Genomic DNA, 23191 nt, shown 5'->3' on the forward strand with positions numbered 1-23191 from the left:
AAAAGAAATGCAGATTAGCGCGTCAACCTGGACTACTTCTTTCACTAGAATTCAGCACAGCTTAATTTTGAAAGATTAAAATGAAACACCATGAATACCACCTGATTTGCCACACACGTGTCAGTGTTGCACATTTGAAGCAGTGCACAAAATAAACCTGAACTGAGGCAAATTTCCATCAGTGCGGTTGAATTAATTTCACCTTAATTAAATGCACATTTTAAGAATCAGCCGGGAAAGTGCAACTGCACTATAGATGCATTATCAACTGTATGTAATCAGATAAATAAATAGCAAAACACTTTCTAATGATTTAAGCCGTCATAATCATCCATAAAACGCTGTTTTTAAAACTATGGTAGCTGCACTGAAGCACAAGGTTCAATTGCAACATTAATAACAACTCCAAAGGCTGTGGTCATCATTTCAGAGGTTTCAAAGATATTTACTCATTTGCTAAACATGCCTACCTCTGTAATATTCTGTTAGATCTAAATTTTCTCGACAAGTTCCCAGCTGCCTTTAACTTTGTGTATGCCAACGCATCATAATTTGCATCAAATTAGTCCTAGTTAGACATCGTTTTTGCTCTACAGCAGCTTGTAGGATCTCATCAGAACTGAACACGCTGTGAAATATGCTGTTGCAACAACAGAATACTGCATCAGACGCTTTATGCTTTCCATTTTGAAAGCTGCTTCACATCTGTCCCAGCGCTCAATGGAAATATTTCGAAGAAAACAGAGAGTTGAGGAAGGTGCTTTTCCCTGACGCTGAATGATGTCACGTCTTGTCTCGGCAGACAGTGCTGTGCTCTTTAGCCTGCTGCTTGGCAATTAGTGGTCCGATGTGACCGAGCTGAACTGCGATCTCACACATACACGTGAGATGGTCGCACCACACTGCCAGGACACTCCACGTCTGTCTGACCAAACACACTGAGGACGGGCAGTCATGGAAAAAAGTGTGACTGTGTGTGTGTTATCTTTTCATTGTGCCTGGTTATTCATATTTCTGCCATAAGGCATCGTAACGCTGCAAGGAAGGAACCTTAAAACCTTAAATTATTGTATTTTATCACTGGCGCCTGTTATGGAGCGTTGTGTGGGTTGCAGCATCATAGCAAAGCAAAGTGTGCTTTGGCCTGAAGGTTAGGAAAGTAAAGTGTTTATACTGGATCCTGATGATCAGGATTAGTTTATCTTAGTTTATCCATTCAGCCCGGCAGTGTTTTTGTTTTAAGCTCAGTTTAGTTTAAGCTGGATTCCACAGTGGCTTTAATCATTTATTGTTTAACATTTACTATATAAGCAAATGCACACTATTGTAATCTTTGCATTCTTGTAAATAACCATATAAACTTTTTTTTATTGCTACTATGTCTGTGTCGTTTTTTTAAAAAGCCGCTTTTATCCCTTGACGTTGGTTGACGGGGAGTCACTAAATGACAAAGTATCTTTATCTCTATTTATTGTTTTTATGGTTAGTTTTGGTCTTTTTTAGTTATTATAAAATGGGGCGCATTTATGGGGGGAAGATTCAAAGCTGTTCAGAACATTTGATAGAAACATGAGAGTCTGTGAAAGCAGCAGACCCAAAGTCGTGTAGACACCAGTCCCACAAACACAAATGCACCAGATCCTCACTGCGCTGGTGATGAAACGCTCGGTATTTTTACTTTGTTTCAGTTTGTTTGGTGAGTGCAGATCATCATTTCAGCTAGTTTCTATTTTTTGTTATTTTTAAAATGACTAGATTTTTTTTTTTATTTCAGCAACTGAAAGTTTTTTACTAAACCTAGTTTTAGTCTTACTCAACGTAGAGATTTTTGTTGGGGGGTGGGGGGTGCGCCTTTATCTGACATATTGAGATAACACATTTCCAAAGAGCTAAAATAATGTACATTTTTAAGTGTTATCTATTTTATCTTGACTAATCATCAACACGCTTTATTTTTCCTAGTTTGTGATGTTAGACGACATTGTCTGTTTCCGGCCAGGGAAATGGCATCAGTGAAAACTTTTTTTTTTTTTGAAGAGGCTAGATCTACTCTTATACTGTTTCTTAGTTTTATGATCCCTGAAAATAAAAATCCTTTAGTTTTTGTACTTTTGGAGACCACAAGCTCAGTCTTCGTGGGCTCAGATCAGCGTTACTTCTTTCAGGCTGCGATTAATGTGCGTTCAGCTCTCTAGTGAGTATTTACAGACGCAAATGTGGAAAAGACTTAAAATAAATTACAGTGCCTGTGTTGATAGCTGGATTACTTTGGCTGTTTATTGTTGTCAGCGAGCCAGTTAGAAAAATCCCGTGGAGCTGCACCATGGCAGAAGGTAACTTTTGAATCCGAGTGGGAACTGGGAATGTACATTGGTTGCCGTGTTTTAATAGATCAAAGGTCAATCACAGCAAGATAACAGCAGTAGTAAGTGCTGCGTGGGACGGGTTCATGTTGATGTTTGAATAATATCTTGATTCGTCACCAACAAGTTTGTGATAGATTTGCTTACGTGCCCATTTAAAGCAGTGCTACCTTTATACACCCTAGCATTAGTAAAATAAACAGTGTAGACATGTACATCTTCACTGTCAAAAACCACAAACAGCTCCAGCAATGAATCCATTTGTTTTAAACTCCCAGCAGCAAACATCAGACAAACTTTAATTATGCGATTACACAGCGTTTTGGCTCTGTTGACGTGATGAATCAGCAATAGATTTATGCTCATATTCCTGCGCTTATCCCCATTAAAGGATTATTTTGAGACGTATCACAATTAAAAGTGCTCCCCGTTTGGCTGCTGGCATTAAATGCACGCCACAGCGCCACTCATTAACTTCTGTATGCAGACACGCTGTCTTAGAGCAGCCTAGTGAAATTACAGGGGGGGAAACACTGGCAGCAAAGTCCACAACAGTCACAAAATAACACCCTGCTGTGACAAGGGAAATTACACGTCTTTGGAATTGAAATTTTAATAGTGCATAGATATAATTGTATCAGGGAGAGGAATGCGCAGCACATGTAATCGGATGCTTTCATGTTTTGATAAAACACAGCAGTGGGATTTATTCTCAGCTCTTTAAATCTTTCTCTTGGTCAAATGAAAAGATGAAACTAATGCGCTGCGCAGATTTATGTTACATTTAACGTGCTGTTAAAGGCTTATGTGAACATTCATTCATTAGGATAGATTATTTCCCTTATTTGCTAGACAATGCACTATAAACGACAGCGGTAGAGAGGGTTTAGCTAATACTTGACATACACTACAGCAGGATTAGAGTATAACCAGCCAGTAATCACATGCAGATACCAGTAAGCTGGTGTCATTATGCAGCAGTGGTCGAGATGTGTTTATATGGCTCAGTGGCTGCACTATATGAGTGGATCAGTATAAGCAGTTCCCACACCCTCTCAGGTGTCCTGTGCTCAGGGCGGCCTGGCCCAGGTACACAGATAAAGGCTGCCTTTGTCTGCAGTGGGGAACAGGTAACCATTTGAGCCTGCCTACCGTGTGTGTGTGTGTGTGTGTGTATGTGTGTGTGTGTGTAAGAAAGAAACAGAGAGATAGGATTGACTGGTCTGCCTACCTTTGCCACAAGAACAGGTGTGGCTTTTCAACGGCCTCATATTCACAGCATACACATCTGCGCTCAACAAAAAGGAAGGTAAACTGTGATTTCCAGTCCGTGATTCTCCAGGCAAACACGCAACATTACAAACATACTCTCAGTGAAAGCACGAGTGTATGCTTTTATCCACTTAAGGGACACTAGGCGCATGCCAATTACAGGTACTCAGGTTAATGGGATACATTAATGTAAAATGTAAGCTTCTCGTAAACATTTGCAGTGTGAGAATGATGATTAAGCTCTAAATTACAAAAAAAAATCCCCAAATTAAAGGGTATAATTTCTGGCTACAGAGAGCCTGCACTGTGTGTGTGTGTGTGTGTGTGTGTGTGTGTGTGTGTGTGTGTGTGTGTGTGTGTGTGTGTGTGTGTGTGTAGGCTGTTGTGGAAAAATACTGATAGAAAAGTTAAAAATTAACATACAGCCCTGTATTGTCATACAGTACACTATTTTTGCGCTCTGTGAGTTTACAGGAGTTTAAAATAATAAACTGAAGCTGGATAGATTTAAAATTAAACATGCAGGCTAACATATTTTATCCTGCAGTGCTAACAAGTTATGCTGCAAGATATATATTTTTCATGAGCATTCAATAGTTATCTTTATTAAAAATGAACAAAAAAAAGAAGTGACTGAAAACAAATGTGGCACAAATGTGAGCGCGCATGTGTGGAAAACGGCATTAGTGCTTGCAAATCTGTTTGCTACGTACAGTTTAACCAAGTGCTTCAGCCACAAGAGCATTTGTCAGTAAAAAAACTGACAAAGACATTAACTTTTTGTTATTATTGCCAAGAAAACAGAAGAATCTGGTGTGATGCCATCGACAGCAGTGTGATTATGCCAGAACCACATGCCTAGGTTCCTGCGAGGATGTGACTTGAATATAAAAACTATTTCCTACCTCTATAGTTCTCTGTGGGTTTGAGGCTGTGTGTGTGTGTGTGTGTGCTGTACGTTCGTGTCTAGCTTATTCTTTTCCCTAGGTGTTTAGGCCAAAAGTTGAGGATTACTTGCCCAGGAAGCAGTGTAAGCAGAGACAGAGCTCCACTGGTGTGTGTGTGTGTGTGTGTGTGTGTATAAAGAGCCTGTCAGGAGAGCTAACTTTATGACCCGCTGCTGTGTTTCAGCAGACACTCACTGTAAATAGTCAATCACTAAAGGTGCCTGCTGAAGACAGCAGCTGACAGGAAGTCAGAACAACAACCAGACTGACAGATGAGTGTAGAGCTCAGGTGAAAGGTGAGAGTGCTGACGATCTCGTCCTCCGTCTGTTCTTCTGTTGTGGTATTCTGTCTGGAGCTGCAGTGTGTGCACGTGTGTGTGGAGATGTTAAGTACAGGGGGTGAATGCTGTGTGGAGAAAAGTCCTTTAATTAGAGCAGGAAGACACTGCATCAGACTTAAATGTGCGTGCGTGCGTGCGTGTGTGTGTGTGTGCGTGCGTGCGTGCGTGTGTGTGTGCGTGTGTGCGTGCGTGTGTGCGTGTGTGTGCGCGCATGTCTGCACATGTCAGTTTCAGGGTCCTTTTTCATGGAGCTGTATATGTGCCTTTATCCTGCTGCACGAGTTGTAAAATGTGAAGAAAGGGTTTTAGAAGGTCGTTCTTGTGCCACCTCCACACAGTCGGCATCCATAAATGATCTAAATGGTTTCACAAACTTCCAGAATTTGAACTGCTGCTTATTAGAACTGAAAACACCGAAACACTCGATCGATTGTTAGGAATCCTCTGGCGACACTAAGCCAGGCTGCAAACACTGAGCCGCGTCCGACCATGTTCGATTGCAAGATAAGTGGTATGCTGCTGTAGTCATTCTGTCCAGCAAGGTGGTTGGAGGAATTATGTTTGCTCCATGTTTTTCAGATGTTACTGCAGAATTAAATGCTATTTTTTAGGCAGTTCTAAATCCTGAATGTAGATTTTCTAAATCCTTTTTTTATCCAGTCCCTTATGAGCCACTGTTTACCAAAGCTATTAACAAAGTTCCAGTCTGCAGCTCATTTGCATTTGAATTAGAAAATAAGAATTTGTGATCTTCCCTCTCTTCTTTTTTAGCTCTCATGTGCCCGTTCAGCGATGCTCCCCGGGTATGGGTTCTCACCTTTGCCTGACTTCCAGCCTCACCTTCATGCCATTCGTTGCCCAGGAGAAGCCCCCAGCATGTGGATCCCGGGCGGCTCATCAGAGTCCCAGAGTCTGAGTGAATCCACCGAGGACAGACGTCTCATCCACATGTGTCACCACAAGCACGTTGCTGTGTGCCAGCAGGAAACGCTGGCTTTTTTTGAGCTACAGCCAACAGCGACTCACAAATTAAATGGTTTTGGCTCCTCAAGGCCGGCCATTATACCACACGCACAGTGCACAACACACTCGCAGCATCTGAATGGTTGCAGACAGACGCTAAACGAACAGAATGACACATGCAGCAGAGGCCGCAGGACAGACAGCGAGCGTGGAACAAATCTGAATTCGAACTCTCCCACACTCGCCGCAGGTGACGGCGAGCTTGAATGCCAAAATGGCAGCAGGACTCGTTCGCAGGAGGAAACTGAAAAGCCACGAACGGTCACGACAGTATGTCGTCCTCTCCACGCTGCTCTTAGCCTCCCTCTATCGTTCCCTCTGTCCTCTCTGTACACAAACAGAGACTCCTTGGAATCTCAGCTACCGTCGTCACCAGAATGTCCTGGCATTCAGGGCCCAGACTCCTGCCAGCCTCAGAGGAGAACATCACAGGGTTCCCTGAAAGAGAAATCCATCCGTGAGTGTAAACCTTTTGTTTGATTTGGCAAATTAGGCTCTAAAGCTCCTTAACATTCTTTCTTCTCATCTAATAAAGTAATTTTCTCATGCGCAGGGAGAAAGATGCAGGTTTATTCCCCAGACAGTCCGAGTGATGAATCGCTCAGCAGCCCAGTCCTGGAAGCAGACTACATCTTTCCTGGACCTTTTGCATCTTTCTTAGAGGAAGACCTCAGCGGAATATCTTCACTAGAGACCATTTCAAGTCCCTCATCCACAGACGGTGCTACGGATCTCTCAAACACCAGTCACGATGATATTTTTAATCTACCCGAAGAACCGTTGCAGATAATAGAGGACTCGATGCCATGTGTAGGAGAGGTGAGTGGCAGCATGGACACATCGATCGCTGCGGGTGGAGGGAGCTCTTTGTCACGCACCCGCCAAGGCGACCAGGAACGGCGGCGCTTCTCAGCTTCAGAGATAATATCGAGGCTTCAGCTATCGCAAAGGAAGAACTCCTTCACCTTGAAGCTGGGGAAGTCGCTCTCTGCTCGGGTAGCCTCCAGGGACAGACAGAGCTCCAGCAACCTCAACCCCAACACCGACTGTGAGTAGACAACAGTGATGGATCAATCAAGAGTTTTCCAAAGCAGCCCAATGGATTATAACAGATCAGTGAGACAAATTAAAGATGACTTAATAAGATGACTACCACAGCATGCTGTTTGGGGCAGTTTATCCATTTACTTCTTCCAAAAGTTTCAATCTTAAATCCCTATTAGAAATTTAGCATTTACTGAGCAGAGGCAAGAGTGTCCACAAGCTGTAAAGACTGCAGGATTCAGCCACATTAAAAGTTCTGCTGTGCTTTAAACTCTAGAGGTGAATGTTAGTGGAACAAAGCCTAACCACTCAGGCAACAATCATAAAATCATCATCTCTAATAACTTTGCTATTGCTGCCAAGCACCAAGCACAGGCTGACTGTAGTGTGTACAAACTGACAGTGATAAATAGCTTTTCCTATGTTCTCAGAAAAGAAGCCTCAGGTTAATCCTTAGTGTAAAAAGTCATGAAAAAGAAAGTACAACAGTTCTTTGTCTCCTTTATTGCATGCGGTCTATCAGAGTAGGTCTCAGAAGGTCATGTCATAAATCACAAGATTACTTTATTCTCCATAAATCTCACATCCACCATCTGCATTTCATTCTCCTAAGGTAAGTCAAACTCAAAGCAGCGGAGCTCAGGAGGCTCCAGTGACAGCGCTCCCCAGAGTCCCGTGGGACCGGCACCTTCCTTTCCCAGCGGTGACAATGGGATGCCTTTGCAACGCTGGAGCGCCAAGCTCGGGTAAATAGTAGCAAAAATAGTGCTACTTAAAATCTGTAAAGAATAAATCAAACATAGAGCTTCATTTCCCATCGTTTCACAGAATGCGTAAGAAATCCATAGAGGAGGACCTGAACACACATCCATCTGTTCCTAGTTCAAATCGACTGTCACGGTTTTTACCCAGCTGTAAGTTCGCTTCACTTACTGTGTTTGTTTTTTCTAAAACTGTAAGATATTCCAATCTGTACAAAGTCCTACCTGTGCTTTGCTGGAACAAACTTGCTCTTTTTGCAGCGATTCTGTACCAGGAATACAGCGACGTCGCCATCAATAGAGAGATCCAGAGGCAGCAAGGGAAGGAGCCGGGCACAGAGGAGGAGGGGCTCAGGGAGGAGGGCTCTGATGGGATCCCGTCTCCATCAAATCTGTCCCCATCCAGCTCCTTTCGCTCATCGCGAGGCTCTGCTTTTGCACTGTGGCAGGATATACCTGATGTTCGAAGCAGCGGGCAGCTCGACAACTTCAGCAACGAAGAAAGGAAATTACAGGAGGTGAGTAAAATATTACGTATCCGTCTCATTTCATCTCTGTTTCACTCTTACTGCTCTTTATAAAGCTGAATTGCTGCTTTTATCTAAACTCAGGCAAAGTTTGAGCTGGTGACGTCCGAGGCGTCGTACATTCGCAGCCTGACAATCGCAGTGGACCACTTCATGCTATCACCGGAGCTCGCAGACTGCCTCGGGGCTCAGGAAAAGCAGTGGCTCTTCTCCAAGCTGCCCGAAGTCAAAGATGTCAGTGAGAGGTGAAGTAACACGCAGCTGACGTCCTTCTGTTACCCTGAGGTCGGCGTGTGCTGACATCTCCAGTATCACATCTCCTTCTCTGAGTCTCTCCTCGCTTGTTGCCTGTAGATTTCTTCAGGATCTGGAACACAGGCTGGAAGAAGACATTCTCCGTTTCGATGTGTGCGACATCGTCCTGGACCACTGCCCATCTCTGCGAAGGGTTTATTTACCCTATGTCACCAACCAGGCTTACCAGGAGCAGACATACCAGCGTTTGCTGTGAGTGTAGAAACACATCAGCCCCGGGAGACGTGAGCACACATCTGCACATGTGCTTGACCGCAGTGCATAAAGTGTGATTGTTGTGTGGCTGTCTGAGAGTGCTCTGGTGTATTTTCACGCCTGCATGACTTAACTTGCAGATGATTCATCTCGACTAAGAGCATGTTTTCTCAAGCTGAATTGGATGCTGGAATTTTGATTCACTTTCTCTGAAAGTCATTAAAACATTTCTCGCCCTGTCCTCTCAGGCACGAAAACCCTCGTTTCCCCGGCATCCTGGCTCGCTTGGAGGAGGACCCCATCTGCCAAAGACTTCCTCTGACCTCTTTCCTAATCCTCCCGTTTCAGAGGATCACGCGGCTTAAAATGCTAGTGGAGGTACACGCTTAAACATTCACTGCAGAATTCCAGTTGAAACCCAATCATACGGAACTGCATACAGGATAACTCTTCTTTTTCCCGTGCGACATCAACACACAAAAGTATTGTTTACTCCTTGGAACATCTTCAAAACCATCTTTACTTTTCAGAATATCTTAAAAAGGACAACACCAGGTTCCCGAGATGAGGACACCGCCACCAAAGCTTTCAATGAGCTAAAAAAGGTGGTGATTATCATCTGTAATAGCCAGTTGGATGAGTACCAGTAGTGAGACATGACAGTAATCACCATGTTGGTATTTGTCTTCTTAGATCATCAAAGAATGTAACTCCAGTGTGCAGTCGATGAAAAGGATGGAGGAACTCATCCATCTCAACAAGAAAATCCACTTTGAGGGCAAGGTGAGGGAAGCGTTTGAAGGTTCCTCTTATTATCACATTTTTGTATTTTTTTTTTGTTCATTAAAGCGGAGCCTGCTTCCTTTCTTTGTAGATCTTTCCTCTTATTTCCCAGTCACGTTGGCTGGTAAAGCACGGAGAACTCCTGGAAGTAGACACTCAGACAATGAGCATCTCCGGATCAAAGCTCAAGTTACCCACCAAGCCAGTGTACCTCCACCTGTTCAATGACTGCCTGCTGCTGTCCAGGAGGAAGGAGTGAGTTACATTCAGTGTGCACACAAAGAAAAGCTGAAATATTGCTCTAATGATGCATAACATGAAAAGTGCCAAAGGTGTGGCCAGAAAAATTCATCCATTTTCAGTAAACTGCAAGCGGCACACTGGCGAGGACCCCAGTTTGGGTCATTTCCACCGGTCTAAGACAGTAGAAGTGTGTGTTGACAGTCTAACCCTGGGCCATGAATTCACGTTGCAGAGCCCCATAAATGTTGGGGTGGGGGGAGTCCAGGATGTGCTCCCGCCGCTTTGATTATTGAGATCTGGGGACTCTTTGACCGAAAGCTGCTGTTTGGTCTCTTGATCTCATCAAGACTGATCACCCTCAGCATGAAAGTCGTCCCACTTTCACATCGAAGTTTAAGGTCCCGTGTCAAAATGGAACAAATGCAGAGGGTCATAATAGGACATTAAAACATTAAAAAGTGGTAAAAGTGCCAGAAGCGGCTCAGATATGCATGAGAAGATGATCTTAAAGGTGGTATCCACCTAGTTTAAAGGTGTTGTTTCAGTTTGACAATTTGGTGTTTTTCCCAGACCTTTAACCCCACAGTGAGGTGATCAGGTGACTCTATTATGCTGTAGGCAGCATTTTGCTGCCATAATATTGGTTCGATTGTCCCTTTACAAGGAAGGATCCCTGCAAATCATTTCAAAGTTGTACTGAATGCTCTTTATTGAGGAGTGGTGGAGTTTTTCCAATAGTACAGGCTACACCTGCACCAAATAGGAAAAGATTGCTGCTTCATTCCTTCTGTAGAGTACCAAAACCAAGTAGAATGGGTAGGTGGTGCTAGTGGTTCAACAACTTACTGAGATGTAGTTTTATCTATGAATTTGTATATACTGCTTGCTATTGATCATTATACTAAAATGACCCATTGTCCTTTGCAGTACATGGAAGTTTATGGTGTTTGTACACGCTAAAATCGGAGAGTTGAAAGTGAAGGATCTCAGTCAGAAGCTGCAGGGCATCTCAGGCTTCATCTTCCACCTACAGCTGTGTGAAGGCCAGCAGCTCAAACATCAGATTCTGCTCAAATCACACACCGAGTGAGTGTCATGTCTGTCAAAAGCTTCAGTCACAGCTGGACAAGTTAAGTTGTTTAACCGCTCCTGTCGGCTTTGTGTTTGCCAAGGAGCGGGAAGCAGAGATGGATCACCGCCATGTTTCCATCTGACCCGCTCGTAGACATCGAGCAAGCCAATGAAAATGATGGTCAGTGGAGATCTATCAGTGCAGAAAGATTTAAGGCAACACTATTCACCTCCTCATTCATGTTCTCGCTTCGTGCCTTTTCCTATTAGATATATCACAAGTTCAGTGCATCAAAAGCTACCAGGCTCAAGAGCACGATGAGTTAACACTGGAAAAAGCTGACATTCTTCACGCCAAGACAATTACAAGTGATGGTAAGAATCGGGCAGAGTCTGGTTTTTTGTTTTTGTTTTTTTACCACTCCAGCCTGAACCTAAATGAACAGAACATGGATGCATTAAACACGCAGCTGTTTATTTGATGTCTAAGGGCTGCTGTGTTTCAACAGGCTGGGTGGAAGGCATCAGGCTGTCAGACGGGGAGCGGGGCTGGTTCCCCAAATGCTACGTGGAGGAAATCACAAGTCGCAGCGCGCGCCTCCGCAACCTCAGAGAAAATATCCGCATCAAATGTGTCACACAGAAACTGAAGGGAGAGCACTAACTCTTTTTAACTTGCAACTTTTCATGTGTTAAAGTTGCATTATGAAGCTTGTGGATGATTGTTTTCTTTTTTAGATGGACGTGGGACCTCCGTAAAGTATGCAGGTGCTAAAACAAGCCAACGTGTTTTGATTGTTATCCCCGTGGTTGACATTAGCACACTAGCTCCAGAAAGAGAGTGCAAAGCTTCTAATGCTCATTTTCCATTTGTAATTTAGATTTTCCACACGTAAGACTGTAAACTACACAGGGGGATTACTTTATGCATGATTCGGTACCATTTTTACAGGCTGGAAAGAATGAAGAATGTGGTTTAAATATGTGCACGTTCATCACCAGAGGTAGTAAATGTAAGCATCACTAAGCAAGTCTGTCACTGTTTTTCTGTCATGGCTCATGTGGGGCACAATCTTACTTTGGGCTGTCTCCTGGCCTCTGTGGGGTGCTGCAGGTTCACTCTTCTAATAATCAGAAATGTGCTTGATGCGGGTGCTGCTTCTGAGATGCCTCAGGACACACCACAGGCAGTGATATACGATTTTTTACCAGTGCAACAGCGCATTATTTCCATCTACACCCTAAAGTGATAAGAATTTGGTAAAACATGCTTACCTCTTTATTAGAGGATGATACCTTTTTATCTGGACATGATCTGCAGTACCCGTGCTGTGATGAAATGCTTTCAGGACGGTATTTTAGAAATGAAACAAGTCGTTGGGTTTAATACCGGTTACACTGTATCCACATATGTAGCCAAACCCTGATATATTGTGTGCATTCCTCTGTGCCATAGACTTCCACTTTTGTTCAGAATCCACTGGTGAAATCTCTAATTTGTCAGTCACACCATGACTGGTGTACAACAACATAACATTGAAACATCTACTCCTGTTTTAGTAACATCTGCATGAAGTCAAAGCCGCAGCGAGCAGCTGTTGACCTATAAAACCAGGAACTGAAAAACCTACCAGTTTCACCTTGTCGGGCATTTACATTAACCATCCATGTGGTAAATGTGGACGTTTAGCGTTACATGTAATCATTTTAAAAACCTTTTTGACCCAAATTAGCAATATAATTGATTATACCATTATACTAGAAATACTGAAAAAATACTGCTTGCATACACTAAGCACTAACTTGCGTATAGGTCTCCATCCTTCAAATTATTTTGTGTAAAAATTCACAAGTGACCAATAGCACAGTGTGACTGAGCTGAAAGCTGTTGTTAATGAACCACTTTAATTAAGATTCCAGTGTAAATTCATCCAGCGGCACATGAAATGTTTGTAACACAGCTTATTTCTGTATCTCACTTCTTAGTTTTAATTTAAACTGTTGCAGTTGCAGTATGTGTATTTATAGTTACTCCTCTAGCTGGTTCCTCTCTAAGGAGATTCTGATGTAAATGTGTTTTCCGATAAAATGGGTTTGTGTATAAAGAGCAAAACGTTATGACTGTAATTTATATGAACTAAGATTTGACAAATACTATTGTATAAATATGACATTTGGAGTCAGTTTAATTCCCAACGCCACAGTAATTACAAGCGCTGTCAGACACTGGATGTTTTCTGGATTTCTGCACATTACTGTAAATGTTTTGCCTCTGAAATAAACAGATCCTTACAATATGTTGTTTGGAATTAAAAATTTTTTAAATAGTTTATTTTGAAAAGGTAAAACAAAGCTACATACAGGTATTTACAGTTTATTCAGCCCTAAGTTTAATAAGCTATTTTTGAGACTCTACAGTTTCTACATCTAACATTTCTTCAGCTCTGATCTGCTCTTAAACTGGGTCAAGGACTAGTTTACGCTCTAACATGAATACCGGCTTTAAGTGCTGTGTTCTGTCTGTTCACAGTGACAAAATCAACCAAATATATCAAAGATTAGAACGAGAAGTCTTCACTGCTCTGCCTCCATGTTGTGGCACATACCAGACATATGTACAAATGATCTACATGTTTCAAATTTATGATTACAGTGACATTTGAGGCTCTTCCTCCCGTCTGAGGAATCAGCCGCGTCCATTGATGTGATATGGGTCGGCTGCTAGCATTGGTTCCTGGGACTCCTTCCTGTTCCTCTGCAGCTTTGGCATTATCGGAGGTGGCGGTTGACTCACAGTAACATGGTTGCTTCTGTCTGGCTGCAAATTAAAAAGAAAATCTTGTTTACGCAAATATGCCGCACGGTTAAAGCACCACACGTCATGTTCTGCATGACAAGCAGTTTTTCTTGAATCTAGAAAAACAACGGACTTTAAAAAGCCTGTGCTTAAGGAGTGTCCAAATAAACATTTTTTATATCTTCTGCTTTCAGAGTTGCTGAATATAGCTGCATGAATGTGCTTTTAATCTCAAACAAGTTCATACAAGTTGATTTTCATACCAAACTAAAACAAGTGACTACCACACATAAGCCTAAACTATGCAGAAATGTGATCGGTCAGTTCATAGAAAGTTTTCTTCTAGAAAGTATTTTATTATGCAGCTACTTTACAACTGCTAAGGAAACATAGCGTTTAATGCCACAATTTTCTTGAATGTTTATGTGCTCCTGCTCTTGGCAAACCATTTAGGCCAAAAAAACTCTTTGTTGGTCACTTCATTAGATATACATGTTCAACTGCTTGTTAACACACATATCTAATCAGCAAATCACCTTTAGGCATGTGGACATGTTCAAGATGACTTGCAAACTAAACATCAGAATGGGGAATAAAGGTGATTTAAACTGGATTTTCCATTATAACCATCTCGAGGGATTATAGAGAATGATCCTAGAAGGAGAAAATGTCTTTGATGCCAAAGGCCAGGGCAGACCGGCCAGACTGCTTCAAGCATGGAAATAACCACTAGTTACAACCGATGTATGCAGAAGACCATCTCTGAAAGCAGCAGCAGAAGACCGCAACAGGTGCCACTCGTGTCGACTAAGAAAAGAAAAACGAGGCTACATTTCAAATGTGTGATGCTATAATGTTAACATGGAACAAAATCTCAGACAAATGTTTCCATCACTCTGTTGAATTTATGCCATGAAGAACTAGCAAGGTGTACCCAATGAAGTGTCCGGTGAATGAGTATTGCTGGCTGATAAAGTGCTACATGGCTGTTTTTTAAATTAATTTACAGAAAAGTATTTTTAAAATGTCTTTATTTTTCACTCATTTAAATAAAAAGCACATAATAATGTTTAAAATTCAACCTACACAAACTGGCTGCAAACGATCACCTTCCCTGTGACTCCCTCATCTCTCCTGACCTGTTTAGCCTCTTTCACTGTTACAGCCATACATTATTCTTTAATGGTTCATTAAACATGTATAATCATACAATCATGTCTAACCTGTTGTAACTGAAAAATCCAGTTCTGATAATCCTCCATGCAGGTACAAGAGACCTGCAGCGGCTCCACCAGTTCACCTAAATCCAAACAAAAACAGTGATTATATGAAATGAATCACATATTTATTTTTGCCCTTCCAACGCTGCATTTAACTAAAAATACAAAGATACCACGTGTGTAGAGTGTACCTATCAGTTCAAACTCCAGCCGTCCAGGCAAGGCTGACCTCTCAACTGCTTTGACACTTTGTCGGGGCAATCTGCCCTGTTAGAGATGACAGAAAAGACAAGTTGTTTTCTAGATGCTGCTTTAAAGGTTTTAACAACAGGTGAGCTGGGCTTCTGTCCTTAAAGACAGATAACCATATAAACAACATCTCCTCTCACATCATACACAGTCGAAAGTCTAAAAGCTCAGCCAGAAACTAAACATGTAGAGCAGTCTGAAGCCTGAGCTTCCACTTCTCTAACAGTGTATATATAAATACGAGCGAAAATGAAAAAAGAATAGTTAGTTCATCATTTTGGAAATAATTTTCTACTACAAAGATACTGAATGATGAAGGCAGAAAGTTTCAACTACCATGTTACCTACCAAAATAACAAGGAACATGTCATAATTACTGGGACACTGGGAAGTTTTGCTGTCACAGCAGCAGAAAAGGTGTTATTATGGATTTTTCCCACAGAGTAATTTTGCAGTACCTCATATCTTATAGTCAGGCGCTTGTTGTCAACAGATAGAAGCACGATGTCTTGAGGGAAGAGAACCATCAGTCTTTCTTGGAGACCCTAAAAGAACAAAGCCAGCATGCCTTGGTTACTGTATGTGAGCATACTCACATTTCCTGTTATACCGTGTTATATTTCAAATTTAAAGGATGATCACATTAATTTTTTCTAGGATTTTTATCCGCTTTTGTCGTTAAAAGGGCAACGTCACCTAACCTGGAGATGACTGAAAAGACTTTTTGTGCATTGAGCGGCTTTATGGAAATTCTTGCCCATGTTCATTTTAGATAATCTGAACAAAGAACAACACTAATCTGAATCTCACTTCTGCCCATGACAGGGACAGAGAAGTGACTTGTTGAAGATACCCTGAACTTCTCTGTCAGTAAGTACAGCTGTTTTTGCTGCTGTAAGCCTCTGTGATCTGGGGTTAGCCTCTGTTATCTCTGTCTCTGTTACCCGCTGTTTATGCTGCTGATAGCCACTGTTAGTGGCTGTTAGTCTCTGTTATCTGGGATTAATCTATGTTAGTTGCTGTTAGCTGATGTTAGTCTCTGCTACCTACTGTTTAGCTTCTGTTAGCCACAGTTAGCAGCTGTTAGCTGGCTTTCGAGATACTTTTTTGAAGTAGATCTAACTCGGACACTTGTGAATAAACTCTCATATGATATGAATGAGAATGTATATCAACCTGTTTATCTGAAGAAAACTGTTTTTTTTCTTTTTGTTTGTTTTTAGAACACTCCACCCTAACATTAGCTGACATAATGTTAGCTTATAACCAGCTGTTGTTGTTGTTGTTGTTTAGCCGGCCTGTTGGCAGCTGTCTGGAGGGAAGTGTCACATGTCTAATGTGCTGGAAATAAATAATTGAGAAAATATCATGAATAAATAAGCATATTTAAGTTTTTGTGTGTTAAAACACCCATATTTTGGTTCAAGAGATGATGCTTGATTTGATGATGTAGAGAATGACGTTTTATCCAGACGCCGGTCACATTCTTTATGATAAAACACAGCTATGATCTGTCATATGGTGAGTCTGCATTCGTATGCCTATGAGTTTTAACATGTCCTACGCAGGTGGCTGGTCTCTAGTCATATATAAAACGCATTTATGCGGAATAGCGATGTCTATCTCAACAACTGTATTCAAGATGGTGGGAGGACTGTATTTTTAATTGGATTAATTCTAAGTTTATGAGATTGCATTAAGTTGTTGGAAGATCGAATTACACACGTATCAATGTATATTTATGAGAACTCATAGGTGAAAAGAGTGAAAACTGCTACATGGTGATAGAGAACAAGGTTGCACATCCTTTTTCTTAGGAGCTGAGGGGAAATATGTGCTCTTGTCAATTATGGTTCAACTTGCATCATGTGGTAAATGTAGAAGGAAAGAGTACTGAAAATAGGGTCTTTACACTTTTCTGAGGCCTTTAAGAAGTCAGAAGAAAATGTCTTTCCATGCTGAAAGACAGCATGTATACATCATGTTCATTGCATTCATACAATATATGAATGCAATGAACATGATTTTAACAAGACTTTCCAGTTGTGGTTTGTCATAAGTTAGTTGCACAATGTTAATGTCATAGTTACCCAATCCTTTTTTACCGTGAATGAGAACTCAGAGCAGTCTTATTATTAATTTGCAAGCAATTTTTTTGGTTCCCTATGATGGCTTCATCATTTCCCCAAAGACTATTTTATAATTCTAATAAAACAAGCTCATTTTTATTAGGATTTAAAAAAGAAGTCAAGTTTCTATTTAATGATCTAAATGGAAATTGCCTACTGTCTAATTTTGGTGATTTTTGTGCCCGCCAAACAGTTGATCATCTTTAGTTTAATATGTCAACACACAAAAAATGTTTTAAAAATATGTTACAGAAAACTTTCAGAGGACGTTGAAGAGTATTTACTACCTGTCTCTGTGTGTTGATGATGTGGACAATAGATACGTAGCTCGGCTGACCCATGTGCTGTATGGGTGAGCCCTCCCATTGCCATATTGGAGCTTGTAGTAAGTATTTTTTCAGTTCTTCTCTTTTCCAGTTCTCATCACACGGTAACTAGAAGAGAAATATGTGCACAGTGTATTTTACTGACATGTAACTACAATACTTTGGTAACCAGATGCAGTGCAACAGTTAGTCAGTACTAGATAGGAGAGAGCGCAGTGGGAGGGACTCATGGGTTGGATCATGGCCTTGTATCTCCTGTCTTCTGCATGCTGCATCCATTTCTGTAGGTCTGCCGCACTGGCACACGTGAACACCTTGGAGTCCATCACTGGACCTGGATAGAAAAGGGAACAGCATAAATCATGCTTAGTTTTTCACACTGCATTGCACGTCTTAGTGGAACTCTGTAATTTCCACTGACTCACTGCTGATTTCAAACATGTGTGGCGAATGTGATGCGTCCAAGTCCAGAGAGACAACTTGGAAGGAAAGTCCAGAAAGGGGAAGAATGCCCTGCAAGATAAACGAAGACAAACTTAAAGAAATGAATAACACCGACGATTAGATTCCTGTATTAAGATTGCAGTGCAGAAATTGCCTGACAACAAAAACCCAACATTTAAGAATTTAGGACATTGATCCCTAAAAGTTCCTGCAGATTTATTGTGTTTCTACACTTTCAAAACATAATTCACCCTACAAAGTTTGGAGATTTTCATCAAAAAAAAGTGAAAGGTGTTTGGGAAGGTGGCAGGCACAGTGGATCTGAATAGCTGCATTATAGACGTTTGACAGTAGATTTGGGGTTTGACCCATAGCTGGAAATAAAAACTTAAATCATTCTATTTTCACCTTTTGCAACTTGGAAGTAAAATTCTAACCTGTTTGAATGCAGCTTGATGCAGGGTATTATGACTAGGGTCTAAAGTTACAGTATACAGTTTTCTGATCACAAGAGACAATTTAATAAGTTAATGAATTAATTTTTCATTATTAATAAAGCCAATGTGTGAAAAAAGGCATGTGCATGTACAACACAAGGATCTAAAGAGCCTTCCATTAGGTGACCTCAGTAGCCTGGGAGGGGTAAGGTTTCACAGTGGCTTCAGCAGTGGTAATGTCCCATGCCTTTTTCCAAACCTTGGTTCATGTGATGACGTAAAAGGCTAGTACTGGGTCAACGACCCCCTCATAAGGAACAACCCCCACTAGAATTTAAATACACATGCATGTAGTGTATGATCACACTTTTAAGCTGATATCATGTTTAAAAGGTTTGTTGTTTATGTTGACCAGTTTGGCTTGGGGTCCTCATAGAATGAGTTAAAAATGCTCTGTTGTAGCTGTTTTCTGCAGGGCACAAATGACAGCCCGTGATTTAATTTCCAACACCCCGCAGCTTTATTATTAACACCCACTTTTAGTTTTATGTTACACTACACTAATCCAATAAAGGTTTTCACTTCTGTGAAAGAATATGTTTACTTCAGTTTTCCAGTGATCGTCTGCTAACATAGCATTTCTAACCACACGTCTTAAAAAGTATAAAGAATACCTCATAAACAAAGTCTTGCCGAGAGTGGTCCAGAGAAAGGATGAGTAGGTGGAAAGAGAACAAAACCAGGAAGTGTTCTTGGGTTTCCTGCAGAGGCACAATTCACAGGATTTAATCATTTTCACTGCTTTTTTAAAAGGGCCACATAAACACATGTGTGGGTGCTAAGTGACTTGTTTATGATATTTAACTAATTTATAACTAATTAAACTAATTTAAATGTGATTTTTCTTATTGCAGCAATTTTTTTCATTTTATTTTGTTGCTCATTTTAGTTTAGTCTAAATCCAAGGACTGTCTCACACATTAAATTTCTCACTCCTTTTGTGTGTTACCATATTACCTGTGTGTAGCTGATGTAGAGAGACACCAGTGAGGAGTGGATGATCTCTCCATACATGTGGGCAGCTTGGCCCTCCCAGCCCCTGATTGGCTGTTGGGAGTATATCCTTTGGTGGAGCTCATCTCTGCTCTTTCCCCACAGCACCACCTAGAGACACAAAAATATATCACCCCATGTCTGTGGCTCATTTCATGTGTCTTATTTTTGTCTGTCTTTGACAGCAGTGTTAAAAGATGCAAGATTTTCTCTTAAATACAGAGAATTTAAAAAAAAAAAATTTTTCTAGTGGGTGGCCATTTCCCCCTTCCCACTGTCTCGTATCACTCTATTTATTTATAGTCAGTATTAACACATGGGCACATGTTCCACAGAGTCATGCATTACACAGCAAACCTGAATTTATTTCACCATTGCAAGGCTTGAATCACTGTCTTTAGGCAAACTTTGTGTCTGTCTTTAGGGAACAAATACAGAGGTAAAGTGTAAGAGTTGAATCAAGTCTGAGAACAAAGCTGTGTCTAGCAATGTTTCCTCTCTTGTATATTTCCTGTAAAGTTTGAATCACACCAAAGGGGAATGCAGAATATGTCACCGTTGCATTGGAAATTCCTACAGCGCACGAGGTCTCGTCTCACCCCGGCTCAGCACTACAAGTGTTAATTCAGACTCAACCACACAGCATGCTCTGACCTTGAAAAGTGCACGATCAAAGTGTCAAGATGTTTATTTGTCAAGTACACAGCACACACACATAGCAACCTCTTGTTCCAGGTGTGGTATTGAAGGTCTGCGTGGTGGCTGGGGCTGCTCGTCTCTGCTGTTCCTCACAGACAGCTGAAGTCTGGTTTCTCCCAGGCTCCACACACTGAAAACAAACACGCACTCTTGCTCAGTGAAGGTACAAACACTTTAATGCATTAGTCATAACTGTACTGACAATTAGCATACATGCCAAAATGGTCGATTTTTGAGTATAGTCATGCAGAGCTGAAAGGAAGTAGATATGATTTCATATTATTGTTTGAGAAGTAAGTTAAATTTTGACTTTGGACCATTCACATTTTAAAATAATTCTAATTTATCTAATACTGGGCCATGAAACAATTGAACAATTTGTGCCTGTTATGGCCATAAGAGGGTTATCCTCTCTCTTAGAGCAGGCTGACTACTTGTATTTGTAGGAAAATAATAATAGGTCATTGTAAAATGTAAGAACATTGTAAAATGGCTAAGCACAAGCATTGTCCACATTGCCAGAAATTTAAATCAATGTATAAATATATGTTTGATAGATTGATTGAGGGGGAGCATTAAGCTACAAGAGGTGTTTTCAGTATAGATATTTTTGTATGTTTTACATAATGTTGTTATATAATGTATTAAACCTACCCAGGAACTAGCTAACTATATGACTGAGCTATAAATGTGTGATAGGGTTGGAGTTCATAAGTGTTGGTTCCTCCTGCTCATTTTGGAGCACTAGAGGACTTTATTTTTCTTCATGTATATGCCCTATTTAGTTCTATTTTGTATATATGACCACATGCTTGAAAACCGTCAATCAATCAAAACTCATTTTCTGAGAAAGATATCAAATGACTGAGGCAGGTGGTATAACCATATATAACATATAACCACATAATGCTGGCCTGGCATGGCCACAGTATAGACACCTTCTAAAGGCTGTTTCCGGCAGGATGACATGCCATAACACAAAGTTTAAACAGGTTTCGTGAACACAACAATGACTTCACACACAGTTCAACTTCACATTTTATATTATGATTGTGTAATATAATTACTGAGTGCATTCAAGAAGCAATGTAAATAAACCTGGAACTCTGAAACAACACAAAAACAATCATGGCTGGGGACATAAAGTCAAGTTTAATAATAAACTGACTTGAAGTTGTTATTACTGTTAGATATTTACTGATCTAACTCATCTGGTGATTAAACGTTATAGCTGTTTTTGTTATTATCATACTAGTGACGGCACTAGTTAAGCCGGTTCTCCTGAAATTGCATTATTTTCTTGTATATAAACAAGGTCAGCATCAGTATACTGAGCCAGTCAGTAGCTAGCAAGCGCACATTCTAAGACATCTTTGAAACACACACTTTTGTGTGTGTTATGAAATACAAACATAAGTGGCTTGCCTGATAAGCAGTTATAATTAAAGAGCTACACATAAGGAGCAGAAGCTCCTGCAGTGATTAGCTTCTGCTAATCCCCCAGCCTTTGAATGAGAGGGGATTTGTCCCGCCCTTACTCTGTATTAAACCCCTCCATGCTTCAACCATTGTCTTATAGTAATCTGCTAATCACATCAGTGCAGCATCACTGAGCACCCAAGTTCATGTTGAGTAAATAGGAGCCAATTAGCTCTCCTGTCTTGTGTCTCCATGAGGTGCTGATGGGCAGAAATCGAACGCGTGTCATTGGTTGTTCTGCAGTTTTTGTTTTCTTTTTCTTGTTGGATTTAAATCCAGTTTTAAAGTTTAAAGTGCTCTGTGTGACAACACATCCTGTTACTGTAAAGCCAAGCATGTAGTGTGTGTGGTATATCCTGTACATGATAACACTGAATATGCTGCAGTGCTGAAAGGGATTATGCTTGCGTTTTACATTATCACCTTAAAAATGTCAAGAATGAAATGCCACAGAAAACCGCATGTGTTGAAAGAGAAGCAGCTCTCTTTTCACTTTACAGCCTGCCACCGCTTCCTCCAAAACACAGAAAACCACATTTAAAGTGACTTTAGAGATACACTCAAAAAAATACTGAGTGAAATTCACACGTTGCCGTTCTGTTAACTGTTATTTATATATTTATATATATATTTATATAGTTAACTTTTTGTTGCAGGATCAAAATACAGTGAAATAAAATTGTTTGTTTTATTTTTTGAACAGCTCCTAGCTTCAAACACTAATCTTGCATTTGTGTCTTACCCTAAATTGTCTCCAGAGAGTTCCAGGAGCTCAATCTCATCAGGGCCCACCTCGTCCACTCCAGTATGCCTCTGGGTCACACTGCAGCATCCCATGACGGAGAAGGAGTCTGTCCCTCTTTACCTCGTCTCAGCTTCTGTTCCACACACTGAGCACCATCTGTCTAGACAATCATCCAAACAGTTTGTGCGTGCCTCATTAAAACCAAAGAGATAGCAAAAAAAAATGGGGGGGTGGGTTTAGAAGAGGATATTGTGCACAGGAGCAGGGGATGAGGAGGCGGTGTGCTGCTAAGCTCTAGTTCCCCCTTTTTGCCAGCATTCAGTGTGTATTTCCACAGAGCCCCGAAAACAAAAAGCTTTTGAAGAGGAATTGAAGACAAAAGTGGCAGGTTTTTGTTGAATCGCAGCGTAGTAGTTGTTCCTTCCTTCCTGTCAGTTGGCCGTCGGCAGATGACTGAGCAGCTTCCTATTTTACACTCTGAACTTACGCTGGGAACCTGCTGATGTATCAGCATGATAAATAAAAACTGTTTTGTCACAAAAAGACGAGCCGACCAGATGAAGGTCAAAAACTATCATACCTCCTGAAGTTGATAAGACAAGCTCCCTCCTTGTTGTGAAACGTGTGGAAGCAGTTATCTTATTGGGAAAAATGGGGCCATGCCTGTCTAGTTTACATGCGCTGAACTTGACTCTGAGTAGCCAAGAGAGATAATTATGAGTTATGAC

The 23191-nt window shown here is 41.0% G+C and overlaps 2 protein-coding genes across 2 annotated transcripts in view; one reads left to right on the plus strand and one right to left on the minus strand.

The window, feature by feature from the left end:
* The window catches only part of arhgef19 (Rho guanine nucleotide exchange factor (GEF) 19), an 18547-nt gene extending 5379 nt beyond the window's left edge, over positions 1–13168 (plus strand). The window contains exons 2-16 of the mRNA XM_005730765.1: positions 5695–6403; positions 6500–6994; positions 7604–7736; positions 7819–7904; positions 8013–8269; positions 8363–8523; positions 8633–8785; positions 9037–9166; positions 9319–9393; positions 9482–9571; positions 9663–9826; positions 10742–10900; positions 10987–11066; positions 11156–11260; positions 11395–13168. Of these exons, the coding sequence (XP_005730822.1) occupies positions 5716–6403; positions 6500–6994; positions 7604–7736; positions 7819–7904; positions 8013–8269; positions 8363–8523; positions 8633–8785; positions 9037–9166; positions 9319–9393; positions 9482–9571; positions 9663–9826; positions 10742–10900; positions 10987–11066; positions 11156–11260; positions 11395–11549 (2931 nt within the window). The 5' untranslated portion in view covers positions 5695–5715 and the 3' untranslated portion in view covers positions 11550–13168. The remainder of the gene's footprint in view (positions 1–5694; positions 6404–6499; positions 6995–7603; positions 7737–7818; positions 7905–8012; positions 8270–8362; positions 8524–8632; positions 8786–9036; positions 9167–9318; positions 9394–9481; positions 9572–9662; positions 9827–10741; positions 10901–10986; positions 11067–11155; positions 11261–11394) is intronic.
* Positions 13169–13273: 105 nt separating this feature from the next.
* Positions 13274–22988, minus strand: LOC102197101 (uncharacterized). Its single transcript, XM_005730766.1, has 11 exons — positions 22461–22988; positions 20264–20369; positions 19505–19651; positions 19162–19248; positions 18032–18119; positions 17804–17940; positions 17568–17714; positions 15610–15696; positions 15094–15169; positions 14906–14982; positions 13274–13703 (listed from the first exon to the last, which is right to left on the minus strand). Exons 1-11 carry the CDS (start codon positions 22553–22555, stop codon positions 13572–13574), a joined length of 1179 nt encoding a protein of 392 aa, XP_005730823.1. The 5' UTR covers positions 22556–22988; the 3' UTR covers positions 13274–13571.
* Between the last annotated feature and the right edge of the window lie 203 nt (positions 22989–23191).

Source organism: Pundamilia nyererei, unplaced genomic scaffold (assembly GCF_000239375.1).
Source record: "Pundamilia nyererei isolate P.nyererei 1_Seehausen unplaced genomic scaffold, PunNye1.0 scaffold00039, whole genome shotgun sequence".
NCBI classification, from domain to species: Eukaryota; Metazoa; Chordata; class Actinopteri; order Cichliformes; family Cichlidae; genus Pundamilia; species Pundamilia nyererei.

Excerpts from the sequence above, each read along its gene's own strand:
- LOC102197101 (XM_005730766.1), bottom strand. The coding sequence starts at position 22,555 with ATGGGATGCTGCAGTGTGACCCAGAGGCATACTGGAGTGGACGAGGTG. Across the intron at positions 17,715-17,803 it reads ACTGCGCTCTCTCCTATCTA|TTACCGTGTGATGAGAACTG; the intron begins GTACTGACTAAC and ends TTTCTCTTCTAG. Across the intron at positions 15,697-17,567 it reads TCATCAACACACAGAGACAG|GGTCTCCAAGAAAGACTGAT; the intron begins GTAGTAAATACT and ends TTGTTCTTTTAG.